The 18,716-nt window shown below is 37.7% G+C and overlaps 1 protein-coding gene across 11 annotated transcripts in view; it reads left to right on the top strand.

Moving 5' to 3' along the window:
• Rfx (regulatory transcription factor Rfx) overlaps positions 1–18,716 on the top strand; it is a 232,568-nt gene that overhangs the window by 145,204 nt on the left and 68,648 nt on the right. For 10 of the 11 annotated variants that reach the window (XM_083112718.1, XM_083112714.1, XM_083112713.1 and 7 more), the window contains 2 exons: positions 15,099–15,324; positions 17,805–17,858. In XM_083112718.1, the coding sequence (XP_082968844.1) occupies positions 15,099–15,324; positions 17,805–17,858 (280 nt within the window). The remainder of the gene's footprint in view (positions 1–15,098; positions 15,325–17,804; positions 17,859–18,716) is intronic. The other variant, XM_083112717.1, reaches the window with a different exon arrangement.

The raw sequence follows: 18,716 nt of genomic DNA, 5'->3' as shown, positions 1-18,716 counted from the left end.
GCTTGCTATGAATGTGATTTTATTTTCACGTATGACTTGTGCCAGTTATAAAAATTAATTGGGCAGTCAATATCCTTTTGTATTAAGCATGGGATGGTACCAATACCAGTATAACAGTATGAGCTGGTACTTTCCAGAGTCTTAATTATGCTGATGCAAAATGATCTAACACAGTTATATTTAGTGGTTTTTATTTTATTTTATTTTGTCAGACGTTTTGTCCTGGTTTCCCAGAACTTTTTCAAGCTACACCAAGATATACATACAACAACGCAACCTCACATGACTAGTCATTGTACACTCTACTCTCTGTATCTTGAAAAAGTTATGGAAAACCAGGACGAAACGTCGCAGATAAAATAAAATAAAAACCACTAAAAATAACTGGGTTACATTATTTTGCATCTACGAGAAGTGGTTATGCGAACCTTTAAGAAGAACATAGATAGTCTAATTATGCAAAATGCATGCATATAATTCTTTTAATTTTTAAAGCAAAACTTGGGTAGAGTGATGTAGTATAGATCGACCACAAGGAAAAAACCTTGGGACGAAAAGTCCCCGTGCAGCTTTCCCTTCTTCCCTCCACCTCGGGCCATAAGGAAGCATGGTCCACTCTCCCCCTCCCCTACTCGTGGGAGTATGGTGCACAGGAGTCGCAGGTCTGCGCAGGTTATTTTGCTCGTGGTTCCACTATATAAGTGCAATGGAACACCTGAATATTAGTGTTTATAAATATTCTAAACACAATTTTAGTATCGTATTAGTATCTGTGGTAACTGGAATCGATATTGGCATTAGTGTCATTGATTGATTTATTGAGTTTATTTTACTTTATTTTTCTTCCACTTTTGGCTAATTGTGAAGATGAGGATGAGTGATGATATGATGAAATTGATGAACTGACATTTCTAAAGAACACCGATGCACAGGCTGGGGTTCAAACCTGGACCCCCTAGCACATGGGCATAACTTGGGCCTAATTTGGGGGGGGGGGGGGGTTGAATTAAAATTGGGCGTAATTTTGAGGTCGAAGAATTAAACTTGGGTCTAATTTTGAGAGTACAGAATCAGATTTGGGGGCCCAATTTTGGGGGGGCAGAATCAGATTTGGGGCTTAATTTTGAGGGGGACAAAATCAAACTGCCTAATTTTGAGGGCTTAAGTTTGGGGGAAAAGATTTGAATAGTTTTCCATCCAATAAAAATAGCATCTAGGATTATTTGCTAAATAACTGTGACTTTTGCGAAATCACAAATATTACTCTTTATTACTTTGCTCGTCAGGTCCCCTAACTTGCAAATTCTAATAAACTTAAAATTTTGGGAAGTTACGCCTATGCCCTAGCATCATAGCTTGCTTTGTTAACCACTCTGCCACAGAGAGTGGCAGGCATCAGTATGGATATCGGTTGAAAGTGGCATCGTCTGTTCTCAGTGCTTTTTTTTTTTCTGGTGGTATGCAACGTTACACCTAACCAGCACCTTTCTATAGGTAAGAACAAAACTAATAACATTTTATTATAATGAAATATATGTGTGTGTAACTACATGACACACAATCCTTTCTTAACATACTACAATCAGTATTGCCAGTGGGGTGCCAAAACTGGAGAGCCAGGACAGTTTACTTTCTCTTTGTAGACAAGGCTTAGCATTAAACCATAGTGTGATGGTAAAAAGGGTGTAGGGCAACTGCCCAAGTCCCATGCATACTATTTGGTGCCAGTGACTACAGTATTTGAGTAGTTCTTATGATGGAACACAATAAGACATCAACTTGAAGGGTAACTGAACCTTTCTTAAATCACTGGTCAACACACATTTTCTGGCATAAGGTTTTCCAATGGTTTTAAGGTAACTTTAGGGTGCTGATTCCAAATCTGATCTCAGATTTGCTCTATCACATCTCATTTGTATGCTATTGGCAAATCCCATTTTCATTGATTTTACCCGGAATTGACCGGTGGGCACTATCACATCAGGTTTTTGAGATATCAAATATTGCATTTTCAATAAAAACAGCACATTTATGATCATTTACGAAGAGCTAAATAGACATACAAATGATAATAAGATAAAATACGATATACAATAATAACGAAACAAACATTTAATGAGTCGCAGCACAGTTGTGACTGCATATAAATGCTCTTCGCTCAAATGACCCAAGTTCTCTGGAAAGTCGGCCAAGTGACTATGCAAGTAGTGAACCTTGATGCTCATCCTACATCCAAGTGCTTGGAAACTCAAGAGCATCTCCTCCACAATCTCTTCATAGTTGTCCGCTTTCCTGTTCCCAACAAAATTCCGCACCACATCAGAGAATGCATTCCAACCCCTAGCCTCTGCCGCAGTCATTGTTGTAACAAAGTGTGGATCCCTGATGAGTGTTCTTATCTGAGGGCCATCAAATATTCCTGCCTTTTTCTTCTCGGCACTAACACTTGAAAAGGTTGAACAAGTATAGCTGAAGCAGTCTCCAGTGTGATCAAGATCTTTGACGAATTGCTTCATTAATCCAAGTTTTATGTGCAGTGGGGGAAATATAATTTTATTCCTATCAACCAAAGGCTCATTCTTGATGTTCTTGTCACCAGGCGTCAAACTGATTCTTGGTGGCCAGGTCCTTTTAACCCAGTGTTCTAATGTAGCCCTACTGTCCCAGTAGCAGAGGATACAAGGGTATTTGGTGTGACCTCCTTGCTGCCCCAGCAGAAAATTAACCATTTTCAAATCAACACAAATTACCCATCCATGAACATGATATTCCAATCTATCCAGAATTGTTTTGATATGTGCATACTCTTCTTTCTTTCGTACAGAGTGTCCTATTGGGATTGAACCATATATATTTCTGTTGTGCAGTAACACACATTTCAAACTCCTTTTACTACTGTCAATAAAAGTCTCCATTCACTTGAAACATTGTAGGCAGTCCCATATTCTAAAGAAGCCCTTCAACATCATTACAATAAAAAAGTTGACCGTCTGAATGGAAGTACTTTCGCAGTGCTGCTTCTCTGTTTCGATAAAAGGAGACACTAGTGCCAGGTCTGAGTAGTCCTTTCTCTTTCAGCCTGGAAGCCAACACTTCAGCAGACTGTTTTGGCAAATACAAATCTCTTACCAGATCATTTAATTCAGGCTGACTAAACAGAGAAATTTTATCAGAATCTGCAACAGTTGGCGTATATTCGGTCAGATCATCATCCTCATCGTCTGTAGAAGCAGGTGAAGTGAGGGTTTCAACATCAATATCTGGTACCTCAGTAAATATAGGCACAGGTATTTCCTCTCAGTGTTCAACTGGTCGTCTGGCAGATGGGATGTCTGGGTATTGTAAGTGGTGTTTGTTCGTCTTATTGAAACCTTTTACATTTACAAGGCAGAAGTAACAGTCATCCAAATGGTTTGTAGGTTCTCTTTAAACCATTGGAACACCAAATTTCAGCTTAGCATTCTTTCCTTTAGACCATGATCGCAAAGTTTCAACACAGGTCTTGCACACTTTATGGGGAGCCCAATTTTTGTCTTGGTCTCCCAGTCGTACATTAATGTAACCTTCTTGACAAAGGTATTGATGTTGTGCCTTTGATCCCTCAAAGTGAAGGTGCCACAGATGTAGCAGAAGATATCTGCGTCATTACGGCAAGTCCTTCTTCCAAATGTTGTAGCCATTGTTAGATCACGACATGCAGATAAAAAATATGACATAAATGTTGATGTCTACATAAAATCATATTATAAACACACTATCCTACAAATACAACGCCATCTTTTATCACTAAAGCACTCACTGACTCGCAACAACTTGTAATCATAAGTGACCACCGGTCAATTCCGGGTAAAATCAATGAAAATGGGATTTGCCAATAGCATACAAATGAGATGTGATAGAGCAAATATGAGATCAGATTTAGAATCAGCACACTGAAATTAGTCTAAAACAGTTGGAAAAGTTCATGCCAGAAAAAATATTTTTTGTTTTGTTGACCAGTGTAATAATAGTAATATAACACTGGCTCATCCTATTTTACATCATTTTCAGTCTTGTGATGTTAATTTCACAGCCAGCTCACCAAACAAATATACTAGTAATTCTGTTTTACAACACTTACGTGCCTACCCTCTCCCCTTAATTGTCAGAATCAGGTGCAATGAGACCAACTTGCAAATAGTTGAAGTGGCTCCACAAAATCTGAGACAGTTCACTGAATGTCACCATGTAACCATAGGCAGCCTCGCTTCTGTCCATTCCTTATTGTCACTTTCTTGTGCTGGTAACTCATCAAAAGTATGGAACATTGGAAATACAGAGAGAGAGGGAGAGAATTATTTACCCACCCACTAGTCTATTTAATCATTTACAAGTATAAAACTAAAAAAATTCTCTTGAAAAGTTATGGTTCTTACAAGCATATAAACACAATTTTCAATATGATGTTTTTGGAGAACACATGCTCCCTTCATCACACTTTTATTCTTGTTTGATTATGTTGTGTTTATGTGTTGTAAGAACCATAAACATTGAAGAGAAATAATATACAATGCAAGCAATACATACACACAAGGAAAAGTATAAAGCTGACAATTAAGTGTATCTAATACTCTCTAGTACCTCTCTCATTCGTCTCCCATACTATATATGATTCCAGAGTTTTGCAATTATGTGAATGTTGCCACAGCTAATCAAGCATAGCCACCTACTTCTAATGTGGGGTAAGGCATTTTTAGCCTTCTTCTCCCCACGCTGCCTCCTTTAACATGCATCCTCAGTTTACATTTTTAAATAATTTTTAATGTATTGCAGAAAAACATAACAGCATTAGTAAACTTCCTATCTAAAACACAGGGTGGCGACAGACCTGGAAAACCGGGAAAAGTCAGGGAATTTGAGGTGTCAAAAAAAGTCAGGGAAATGTCAGGGAATTTCGTCTTCATTGATTTTTTGGATTTTATTTATTTATTTATTTAAAGATATCATTACGGAACTCTGCACGGGAACAGGAAATCTCGTTCGTAAGTTTCGGCCGCAACTTTTAGGCCCCTTTTATGCGCAACACAACTACGGCGCCAGAAACCAGTGATGGCAGGAGGAGAGAGAGAGAGAGAAATTCCTCTCGCCCGGGCTTCTCGGCGGCAATTTTAAATTCGAACATTCTATGGAGAAAAATTGTTATAACTCGGGCACTATGGGAGCAATCTACTTTGGATAACTTTTGTTTTTACGCTAAAACATCAGAGCATGCAACCGTGTACAATTCAGACCGCCGGACCAAGGAAGGGTGGCTCTGGGGGGCACGACTCCCGAATTTCAATGGAAAAAACATAAAAATCTGGAGTTTGCACCTTCTTCCCACGCTATTTTGGGGAGAGGGGGCGAAATTTAGTATTATTTTCAAAGAATGGACATTTCTCAAGAGAACGTAACATGTTTCATGTTCTTGGGTGTCATACAAGTTAAATAATAAGCCAAAATGTGATTTTTTTTCTTTGCGAAAAATAGGTAATTTGCCTTTTTGGAGGAAAATTGTTATAACTCGGGCACTATGGGAGGAATCTACGTACTTAGGATAAGTTTTGTTTTTCAGCTAGAACATCAGAGCATGAACCGTGTGCAATTCAGGTCGCCGAACCGTGGAAGGGGGTTTCGGTGGGCGCGACCTACGAATTTCAATGAAATAATCATAAAAATCTGAAGTTTGCCCCTCTTCTCCCGCTATTTTTGGGAGAGGGGACGAATTTTAGTATTATCTTCAAAGAATGGACGTTTCCAAAGAGATTGAAACATGTTTCATGTTCCTGGGTGCCATACAAGTTGAATAATGAGCCAAAATGTGAATCTCTGTTCGGAAATGTGGCATGGATATGTTGTGGAAAGGGGGGGGGGGGAGGGGAGAGATTGGTCATCAATATGAATTTTCCAGGCTTGCTCCAGACCTGTGTCAGAGTTTCCACCCAAACATAAGAGTATGAAGGTCCAAAAAGCACATTCATTTCGTAATCAGCACCATGATACCATATGGTATCATCAGGCGGGTACGACCTTACTCTGGTGATACCATATGGTATCATCGGGGGAGTAAAGGTTAAGCCTCTAAATATTACATGGAAAATGCATTGAATTATGATTTTTTCTTGTCCGTATGGAAGTAGTAAGGGAACTTGTCAACAGATGGAAGGGATAAGAGCGGGTGGCACCGTCCGATAGTTGTCTGACGTCGTAGTAAGGCATTTTGTTGGGCAAACTGAAGGAACATGGAAACAAATAGGTTTCATTGATACATACGATTTTTGTCTAATATTGCCACCCGACAAAGTATGTCACTACAACATGCTACAGAAATTGCATGGACTGCAACATCCAACAAAAATCGCATGCATAAACAAGAAGAGCTTTAGACTGCAAATATGCTGCTCGAATTTTATAACTCTTCTGCCTCACTTCACCTTATTTAATGTAGCAGTGCTTACGAAGGTTTTCTTTCATCATCTTGACGTATTACTGGTTTCGCACAAGCTAACATACGTTTACAATGGTATTGCACTATTCTTAGATATCAAGAAAAATGCAACCAAATGGGATATATATTGAATCCTATCACGTAAAAGTTAAATATAAATCTGCATTGATGAACGTTATAAAAATTGGCAAGTGCATGCTCCCAAACTCAAATATACTGCAACACTAGTATTGCAATGAAATTAACGCCACTCTCTGTTCTGTCTGTTTAAACTCGTGAGAGATGGTCATTAATCTCTCACTGAGTAAGGTTAATGTCCAATATTATAAAATAAAATACTAATAATAAATACGTAAATATTTTAATGTATTTACTCGAATCATTCCATCATAAAAGCAAATCACTTTCTTCAAGAATTGACTTTTCTTTGCCAGCCCTGCTAAATTTTCACTTTCCATCTACTGATTTATACGAGGGGTGGCAAGAAAGTAATTTCCAAATAGTAGGGACATTGATTTTTCGCAAACGCCAAAACCGTGAAAAATGGTAATTGCTGCGAAGTTATGTTTAGGATGTCTAGTGCAGTGATGTCTGGACACATTCTTCGCCCGTTCGAAAAATCAAAATAATGCGAATTGTTGGCGTTTCTAGGTTTTTTTTAAAAGAAATCTCCTAAAACAATGAAAAATTCCATGAAATCCAACATTCTTGTCTTTTCTAGGCCATGTTTTTGTGTACATAGAACATGCAAGTTTTCCAACATTTTACTCAAGAGTAAACTATAGAGTTATACGTACATGGAATAATTCCGACAGCCACATTAAATCATGTATATCCCACGATCTTTTCAACTTCTATCAAAACCATTTGCATCACAGAACAAAGTGGCAGAGTTCTAACAGGAGATCGAGTGCGTATCTACCGTCACACGGGAGCCACATCTTCAGATTTGTCGCACGAGATATGTTTTGAATTACCAAGCTAAGTGCGCACCATCGACATTTGTCGAGCGAGTAATAATGGAGCCCAGCCATTAGGGCATCTGGCTAATATGCGAGAGACCCGTGGTCGATCCCCTGCGGGGGAGAACCGGAATGTTTTCCACATACTCAAACTGTTCCGGTGCCCACCCAGCATCATATGAAGATAGTACCTTGAGGAAACTTTGAGGGATAAAGGTAGCCAGGAGCATGGTGCTGGTCACATCACTCCCACCTTCGGCCGTGATCAAGTAAGTGTGGGACCCTAACTCCACACCCCTATACACCTTCATGGAAAAGTGCAGGGGAGCACTTTACTTTTACTTCCTCAAAAATCTGTTCCAACATATCAAACTGTCACGAAAATATGTAGACCATGTGACCTACAATTTAAAATAATAGTTTAAAAGCACAATGGAGTATTAAGTTTCGGTATATTTGGCAGATAAATGTTCTAAAACAAAAATGTGAATTTTAGGAAACGTAACAGTAACAAGTCAAAAAAAGATAATGCCAATTGTTGGTGCCATAATATATCGGTATCTGTCACGTGAGATTGATTGATTTTAATATTTTGGATGCGTCGCCACTTATGCACTCTTCAGTATATACGGGGAAAATTCCGTTATCTAAAATCCTTACCTTTAAATTAAAAAAGGGGTATGGAAAATAACTCTCCCATAATAACTTTCAAGATATCACTCTCACGAAGAGGTGTAAGCCATGTGACTTACAATTTGAAACAGTAGTTTATAAACACCATGAAGGTATAATTTCAGATATTTATCAGAAAATGCGCTAAAATGAAAATGTGATTTTGGGAAAAAATAACACCGTATAGTAAAAAATAAAAAATAAGAAAATACACCAATTTGAAAAAAATAACAAAATATCAAGGTCCCTACCAATTAGGCATAAATAAAACAAGAAAATCAGTTGTAATTTATTGCATTAGTAACAGTGAGTCCTAACCTAATTTTCGGCATAATCAACACCGTTGTTCTGGCATTTGTTGTAGCATGGCACTAAATTTTGTATGCCCATGGTATATGTGTCTGACAGCAAAGACTGGAACTATCTACCGCAGTGTAGCTGTCAAATCCTTGCCCTGCCAGAAACTTCTTCAGTTAAACAAAGAGATGAAAGTCGGTACATTCAAGGCCAGGGCTGTACAGGGAGTGGTCCAAGATCTCTCACCTGAAGTGATGCAAAGGTCCCGTGTGTACTCAGCTGTATGGGGCTGTGCACATTCGATTGGCCTTCCGTGAATTGTCTACACCATCGTCTGACCATACTATCACTCACGACGTCCGGTCTGCACACCTCACACGATTGCTGGTGGCTCTGTGCCAAATTCTGAACGTGCAATGTAGGCTACATCGCAGTCGGTGCGAGACTGTATGAGAGCTGCAATCTTTAACCTATAACCTAGAACTGTCCTAAAACGGCTGCATTGCAACTGTACCAGATTACAGCTACATGCCACTTCTACCTGCCTGCATGTGTGTGTGTCGTTTTCTGGCCACTGGTGCTGCGTATAGGCACCATTGGAGCTTTTTTCAGGATGCCCCTCGTATATGAACTTTTAGAAGCTTTTATTATTAGTGTGTTCCTGTTTTAATGTGTGGTTAGCTAAATCAGGTACCTATACAATGCAATTCTATAAATTCCTTGCGTTAAATTTCTACGAGACCTACATACCCTTTTCGTCAGCATTAATGGTATAACTGCATGTTGTCAGTTTCACACTACTTCACTTGGATATACTGTACTGAAGCAGAAATCCCATTCATAATGTAAGGAAATATGACACTTTATTTTGTTTGATTCAATTGTTTCACTTATATGCAAGAGTTAAGTTGATTGCTTTACAGAGAAGAGAGAAGTAGCTGTATGCATTGAAAAATGAGTCCGCACTCATGGTTCTTGCAAGCAGAGGGTTCCAAACCTCAGTGGAAATATCAACATATAATACCGACCGACAATGAATAAGGTGACTGAAAAATTACAAAATGTATTTCTTAGTTAATCACTCTTCACCCTAATCTCATTTAGTCGCAACTTTAAAAATAATCAAGTATTTTATTTTAAACTTACTGCGTATGACAAAATTCCGCAATCCTTCCCTAGCTTGTGAATTGTAATAATTTTCCAAATTCACTATTTTGCAGTTTGAATTCAAATCATAGAGAATAGAGAAATTAAGTCAATTTCACAGAAGATAATATAGGTACTTAACAAAACCATAAATGGATCTGTATGAGTTTATTATTTCCATTTGCAAAAACATCGATTTAGTTTAGTTTGTAATTGTCAGTGGAAAATGTAAATTTTGTCCTGGGAAACCTGGAAAAGTCAGGGAATTTCAATTCTGCTTGTTTGTAGCCACCCTGAAAACATTATTTACTTGTTACACTTCCCGATTTATGTCAGAGGCTTAGAATATCATGGAAGTTAAACAATATCTACAAGATAAGGCGAACATTGTTTCAGAGAACTTGTTTTTTAATAAAGTTTTGTTGTTGCATCTACTTTTTTGTACTGTTGGTATGTAAATATTTTTGAATCTGCAGACAATGCACCCCCTCCCATTCACACTGTTTTGTCCTAAAATTTGTTTAAGTAGGCACCACTGTAATCAGGAGTTCCTAGGGAGGAAGGAGAAACCATAGATCTAGTCCTTTTTGCATGCTCTGTTCACAAAATTGACTCAGAACAAACTTTGGTTCGACATTTCTATTGATTACTGCATGGTATTTAACCATCATCACATGATATACCTCAATGGAGGCTATCCATTCATGAAAACAAACACTTCAGGTCCCATCATGGCAATTTATCACTTGGGTTCATTGAGCCCTAACCTTGTTGTGAAGAACATCTTCCAAGAAAGTCATGTTTCCAACCAACACTCCACAAATCCCTTTTAGTTTTCCCATGTATTGAAGCCCACTTTAAGATATTTCTTTATTTGCTCTATCAGTGATGTCCTCATTGTATAGTGATGCAACATTGGAGAATATAGTTGCAAGCTATGCTGCAAAATGCCCATGAAGTCCAAACTGCATGTAGTGAGAAAGATTTGCAAGTCAGGGTACTAAATTTCAATTTGTTGCAAGTGTCAAGAGTTATTTTTTGGGAATATGTGTGCTTCTGCAGCATGTATCTGTGTGCCTTCAAACTTCACATGTATGGCTAATGATTGTGCATGTAGAAAAATTACTTTTATTTTCTCATGTGTAACATTGTCATGATTGCAAAGTTTACAGCTTTTTGTTGTGTAGTTGTTTTCCTCGACCTCCCTGGAAGCATAATGGTAATGATGTCACCTTATAATAAAGGAGTCCTGAGTTAGAACCCCTATGAAATCACATTGCAGAGTGGTTCATGTCTACTAGGCCCATTCTCAAATTACCCTAAAGTGAATTGAAAGCAATTTTCACTTTTAACTTTTTCTTGCACTACCGTAATGTAAGCAATTATCTGAATATTAAAGTTCCTTCCATGTTGCATGTAATGCCCTGACAAGAAAAGTATATGTTAAACTTAAAGAAACAATGGAATAGCAGATTTAAACCTCGGAAATTAAGAAGTAACAAAGCAGTTTCGTTTTTTTTTTTTTTTTTTTTAAGAGCAAACATCAAGAGCAGTGGGATATAGCAAAGTTTCTGTAGTGTGAAAAGGATATAACTACTGGCAATAGACAGGTATTTTTTCGAATCATTACATAACGCCCATTTCCCTTTTGATATATGGAGGTTTATTCATATCATCTTATTTAACTAACTAACTAACTAACTCCCTAGCCTTCTTAAACCCGAAGGTTCATGGCTGCAGCAACATGTGAACATATCATCTTATTTACATAACTTAAATCTTGGCCATTATTCGCAAAATCCACATTTCAGTGTGCCCTGTCCCCCCTTCCCGAAGAGAGAGTGTAGACTCGTGTAGCCACTGGCTTCACGGGTAAAAAAAATAACCCTTCAGTACCAAAAAAGGTGGCCGAAGGTATGTGTACGTGTGTACCCGGTTTCCCACATGAAATGTACTATTGAAATAATTTGAAAAGAGCAAGTGTGTGTATTAAAAGAAAGAAATAAAGTTAAGAGTCCCCACCGGTTCATAGTATCAAGAAAATTCTCCCATTTGTCCCATAGAGAAAGACACCTCTTCACCTACGCCAAACATCTGAGAGCCACTGATCACTTTCCTTCCTATCTATAGGCCCTGCTAATGACCTAACCTGTTACTGGAAACTTTCCGCTGGTCGGCTGTTAATGTTGCACACTAACATTACCAAAACACATGAAACTAAAAACGACCGGCCCAATTAAATTAATTAATAAACATATTAAATAAAAGGATCAAGTAATGATCACATCATTACAAGTATTATCACAAAACTATTTTGGATTATTGTTAATTTTTTTTTTATCTTCGTCTTTTGTTCAGCAGAATTTCTATTAGAAACACTATATCTAACATGCTCCCTTCTCATGCGTCTGACTACCATGCTCAAGGTCCCGGGTTCGATCCCCGGCCGGTTCAAATCCGGGAACTTTTCTAATGTTGGAAGCGGCCCTGGTGCCCACCCAGCGTTGAATAACATGGGTACCTGGGGGAAACCCTGGGGCGTTAAGGCAGTCAGGGGCGTGATGCTGATCACATCACCCCCACTCACGACCGGATCAAGAAAGTGTGGGGCGTTACCCCCACACCCACTATACGCCTTCATGGTGTGGTGCTAAGCACAGGGGAGCACTTTACCTTTTTACCTTTATATCTAACCAACTAATTCTCTAGCTTTTCTATACCTTCAGTTACAGCAGTTACTGAAGTGTTACATCCTACCGTATCCTGGGCAAAATCAATCCACTCTTGACAGTCCGTACCAGTTTCCTTTAGTTCCATCTTAATACAGTAGAACCTCGATTTGTCGCTTTTCAGGAAACCAAGCTGAAAAAACTTAAAATCTGGAAAAGAATTTATAACATTTTTGTTGCTTGGACCGTCAAGATTGAATGTATAATGCAGGAAAATGTAAAACAAGGGAACGTAAAATCGGGGTTCCACTGTATTGTCATTCCATCTTCGTCTTGACATATCTACAGGTCTCTTACCATTAGGTTTCCAAGGATTGTGTAAACATTTCTACCCTCTTCCATATATGCTACACAACCTGTCTAACAAAGTCTTCATGATTTAATTATTCTGCGTAGCCAAATGGTTAGCACTTTCACCTTTGGTACGAGCAGTCCCGGGTTCGATTCCCAGCTGGAGCCCTCAAAATTTTGACATTGGAAACAAGAAGTCTCAAAAACCGGAAACGCAGCGGTGATTTGATTTGACGTGCTGACCAAGCACCGCCCAATGAAAAAGTCGCTGTGGCAGGCCTTGACGCGTAGAAGGCTGTTGTACCATGGGTTTTAGTTTTATCAAGGGATGAATACAGGTTATGCAGAGTAATCTTCTCCACTCACCTTTTGTTTCATCTATTTTAGGTCCAAATATCTTTCTTAAGATTTTATTTTCAACATCTTTTAATTTATATTACTCGTTTGGTTTAAAAGACCATGTTGCACACATCTATACTGAACTACCACCAGAATTTCTGCTTTGTGTATTTTAATCAATATTTTTTTGTTTTTAGTTGAGAGCGTAAAAGTTTATGGACAGAAGAGCAATATGCGTTACCTGAATTAAATCTGTTTTTAATTTCCTCTTTAATACAATTTTCATTTTCTAATATTAATCCTAAGTACAGATTTGAATTTATAAACTGATTGAAATAGGCTATTGTATAATCACATTTTGATTATTACCTACCACTTGGTTTTGGCCTGTAGTCATGTATTTATTTTATTTTGAGGGAGTGTCACAATGCACCTTGAACTTATTTGTATTGGCATATGCATGTTTACAATGGTACAACTATGACGGAAGGACAAGCAAGCATATCTCTGATATTTTTAAATTCAGAACCCTCCTCTTATGTAATCATGTGAGAGCCAGAGGGACAAAACTCTAATTTATCAAATTTACGGGAGAGATAAAATAATTCTTATGAACGTATGTTCTTCTTAAAAGTTGGCATAACTACTTTTTGTAAATGCAAGATAATCTCAGTTATTTTTAGTGGTTTGTATTTTATTTTATCTGCGACGTTTCGTCCTGGTTTCCCAGAACTTTTTCAAGCTACACCAAGATATACATAAAACAACACAACCTCACATGGCTAGCAGGGTGTGAAATCCTGAGGGGAAGGGGGGATTTCCCCCACCAACAATGTTGGCCTCAAAAATCCCCCCACCAAAAAATTCCAAGGGGGAGAGTTCTTGTTATAACAAACAAAAGATAAGCAATTACTTTTAATTTCAAATATACTTTATTAAGAATAATATCGAAAACACACACAAATTAGTGTGGTTGTGAGTATTGAATGCTTTTCTCTCTCAAGAAATCATTTACATATCTACATCAATACGCACAATAAAAATAAAACAAGAATGCAAGTCAATAATAAGTATGAAATCTAATTGCTTTATATTAACATAATGCACAAACTAAACAAAAACTTACGTATAATAAAACCACTTCAACTATTTCATAATTTATTAACATCTTTAACCTTTTAGTACAGGAAATAGTTAGCTGCTTTACACTATCTGATATGTTTAAAAGTAACAAATTAATTTCGGGGCCTCCCCGATGGTGCAGTGGTTGCGTCGTCCCCTTGTAATGAAGGGGTCCCCCAGTGGAGGCACATAGTGGTTCGGATCCCACTTTAAACTGTACGTCGAGTCCCGATTAGCCTTACTGTGCATAAAGTGGACTTAAAACATCAAATGAACCAACCAACAAATCAATTTCCTTTATGTAATTAATAATCATAATAATAATATATTTTTAATTGAGTAATTTATTTTTACTTTCAATAACATTACAAATATGTATATCATATAATTTACGCATAGCTATGCTTGTGGGGGAGAGGAATTTGTAGATTAAGAACTTTCTCCCCCCCACCAGTTTTCAATGATTTCACACCCTGTTTCCTAGTCACCATACACTTCTAAGAAATGAATAACTTGTGTCCTTATTTCCTCCTAGGTAAACTGGTTTTTCCACATTGCAGGTGTCATAGCTGGCTGTTTCTCCTCCTCCCCTCCATCCTGTAACCCACTCTTCTTGTCTTCCCTCCCCTCCTCCTTCTGGTGGCACTGACCTTTCCTTTTTCTTTTAACCGATCTGTCAAGTTGAAATCTTCCATTTTTATGCAGAAAATTGAAGGTGGCTCTGGGAAACCAGGATGAAACGTCGCAGATAAAATAAAATAAAGACCATTATAAATAACTGTTGGATTATTTTGCATCTTATGAATGTGTCAAACTCTTGAATCCATAAATTGTAGATACGTGACTCCACCTTACTGCTAACGATTAGAAGTGAAGATATGCCAATCAGACTCCAAATATAGCCCTTCAGAGAAGATACGTTAAAACAACATTTTTGGAGTTAACGTTCTTCTGGTTCTCATGTATGGGCCATGCGTGCAAATGTATTTTCCCCAACGTTATTAAACATGTTCAAATTCAGTATAAAATTGTGGTAATAGCCAGTAAAGAATACTTTTTATGTGATTCTTTCAGAGTGGTAGTATAGAAGGTGCATCCAACACTGAGAGTCCTGCTGAAACCAATGGTGCAGCCAATGGTAACGGCTCATCAGCACAAGTAACCGCTCAGGTTGTTGTAGCCAGCACACCACCTGGAAATTCAACCACTGCCACGCCGACTGCTGCAGCTGATCAGAACGGGGGGAGCCAGTCTGCCGCATCTGCTATTGTCAACTCGCCTCATTATATCACGGTGACAGGTAGGTGGATTATTTGCGTACCTTGTTTTGATGCGAACCTTTGGTTTGTGATGACATTGGTTTCTGTTCTTCACTTTTTAAAGAACTATGCTAATAGGAGATTTGAAGAGAGCCGTTTGGAGTGTCTTTGGTGGACATTTGCTGTTTCTCTGTAGTGACATAATCCTATTTTCTTCTATAAGTATCCACTCTAAAGCCCACATTATATTTTTCATCTCCAGCAGTGGAAGTTTTGAAGTGCAAAAGCAGTGTTGCCAAATGCCTGATTTTTGCTCAGTTTTAAATGACATGTGCTGTCAAAATGCACCCTTTGCTCACACTTCAGGTAGAGACGGAGAAACCCGTTTGCTACCTGGTGGGGAGCATCAGTCTCAAGACCGCCTTGTTCTTGTTGAGGCTGCCTTTACCACCTGTTTCGAAAACGTTTGTTCTCAGGCACAAGTTTGACAGTGCACAATACCACAAAATTTCCCCACACCATATCAACTGGACCAAGCCGATTGGTTCAAGGGTTCATGTGACCCTGCCTGCTTGGAAAAGACAAAAATAGAATTTCAAGTTGGTTCTTTGATGGCTCAGGCTTTTTAGCGCATGGATGGATTAAGATGGATCACCTCTTATGATAGTTTTTCTTGTATGTACGCATTGCTTGCATTGTAGAATTATTTTCCTGTAGTTTACGGTTATTACAAGCATAAGAAAACAGTTTTTTGTTGTGACGATTCAGGAGAACACATGCTCCCTTCATCAGACATTTATTATCATTTTGACTAAAGATACAGTTATAAGAATGGTTAGTAATTTTTTAAACGAAAATAATACCTTATATAATGAATGTTGTCATTGTTACATTGTTGTAATATAGCAACCTAACTGTGAAAAGTAGCAGTCTGTTTTATGTTTATTTCAGATTTTTTTTTTATCATATCATAAATGTCTGATGAAGGAAGCGTGTGTTCTCCTGCAACGTCACAACAAAAAAAACTGTTTTCTTATGCTCGTAATAACCGTAAACTACAGGAAAATAATACATACCTCTTATGATGTTTATAAAACTAACATAAATTGTAATTTGCATTAAACGAACATATTGACATCTAAAACTTGGCCTACCTGGTAGCACAGTGGCAACACTGTCTTCTTGTAAAAAAGGTGGTCCTGGGTTCGATCCTCAGTGGAGGTGCATTGCATGGTGGTTCGGATTGAACTGTAAACTGTAGGTCTTGTCCAGATTAGCCTATTGTAGCATAAAGAGGACTTATAAAATTGACAACAAATATCAATTAACATCAATATGACTGGTGATCACCACCTCCTCCCTATTTCTAAAGAGGCAATTGCCGACATTTGGTGTCTAAAATTAGTGATCACCGCTATAGCTAACTGGAAACCTTCATTCAATCTAAGGAATGACAGCTGAGACACCCATAACAGAGGAGAGTTAATCTGCTGCTTCAGGGGGCAATGACCACTTTGAGTGTAAAAGCCTTGCAAGCAGATTGTTCATTTGTGCATAATTAAAGCATTAAGCCCAACCACAGTTTTGTGCGGTTATTCATTATTACAGAATTGGGATTTTGTCTCAGGTTTCAGTTGTATGTTTGATCATGGTCACTATTGCTGATCTTCAACCATCAATAAATATCATCTCCGAGTTCCAGTATCATCCAAAACAGATATTTTTCAGAAGTAGCTGTAAAAATATATTTAAACAGTCTGTTTATATTATTATAATTTAGTACTAGCAATGCCTTATCATGTGTCATTGATGAATAACATCATAGGCATGTTTGTAAAGGAGAAGCAACTTCTATACGTAGGGTTTACTAATATCAGCAATTTAGGGTATCAGCAGTAAGTATTGGAACATATCACCCGTATGTGTTTTCATTTAGTTCCTCAATTGCTCTCACCTACTAGATATGTTCAGAATTTTGACAATAGCATAGTTCTCTAAAAACGAGAGAAGTTTCTCAAAATTATTTTCCTTCTATGGTAGCTTTTTAAAATGTTTCTTCTTTAAAGATCACAAGAATTTTTTTTTTTTTTGATTGATAATATTGTGGTAACACAGGCAGTTGTAAAGAATGAATAATATGCATAATGTGAATGTGATAAGGTGTCTTAAACGGAAACACTAAAATTGTAACAACAAAAGGAATACTGGTTTGTTGTTCATCTAAGTGTTGGTGTGTTTGTGTGCAATTTAAAGAACTAATGATATTAACATTGTTAAAAGTGCTGTTCACTGGAAACTGATGAGGGTCACACAGTGAGGAATATGTATTAACACAACAATTTTGGATGGAAAAATCATATATTTAATCATGTTTACAGTGAAATCGTACATGCCATATTAAACCCAGTGGATAGATATAATTTGAAAGCATTAAAAAGGTAACATGTAGGGTGCTGTGCTCTCTATCTTTTCGTTTCCAGCTATATTAAAACATAACCTTTCTTTCCATGCTTTCTGCCAGAGGGCAACAGCACCCGGTCATACACGTCCTTAACTCCGGTTAACCCTGCTGTAGGTAAGACATTACAGATCCGTTCTCCATGTGTTACCCTGTTTTGGTGGCCACTTCGTAATGCTTGTTCGTATTTCACACACGTATATACTTGTCTCTGCTTCAATTTGACTATATGCAATGCACTGAATGATTGTTTTTCTTTTGTAGATTGACACTGGCCTCAATTTTGAAATAAAATAAATTCTGCAATATGTATCTTTAACAAGGTACACAATTGTTTCACTGAATTTATGGTACAATTGCATGGCTTTCAATGTACGTGCCTTTATTTTGTTCGTATTTATATTTGTTACAAGGCATAAATTAACATCAAGTAGTTGCACAGCTGGAAGTGTTGTTTACTCACCTAATTGGTAATAATAATGTAAATGTGTTGTTTCTGTGTAAAGGTGAGAATTGATTTTGTCCATTGATATGATACTCGATGTGTGAATTGATGGTAAATATGTGGGTGTGCAAGTACTCAGGCTGTATTTGCATACATCACTAAATGTGCCTGTGCCAACAGCTAATGTCTGACAGGTTCCACAACTCAACATGACTCGCTTTCTTTTTTAAAAAAGACTTGTCACGGAGAAGAACTTCGTATATATGACATGAGGATAAACTCTGTGCTCTTGCTGGCAGTTCAGCAGCATTGTTGGTGCATTCACATTGTCTGCTCCATTGCGGAAAGTTGGCCTAACCATTATCAAACTTTCAAAAATGAATGTATCCAAGTTTCTTACATGCCTTGAATTCAGACTCAAAAAATTATGTATATTCACCACTAACTTCCTAAAGCATCCTAGAACCTCTACAGATGCTACCAACATAATAAACCCTTTCATGTCAAACATGCTTTCTATTTAGAACGAA

Source organism: Lepisma saccharinum, chromosome 26 (genome assembly GCF_977018435.1).
Source record: "Lepisma saccharinum chromosome 26, izLepSacc3.1, whole genome shotgun sequence".
Lineage (NCBI taxonomy): Eukaryota > Metazoa > Arthropoda > Insecta > Zygentoma > Lepismatidae > Lepisma > Lepisma saccharinum.
This window is presented reverse-complemented; position numbering and strand designations above follow the sequence as displayed.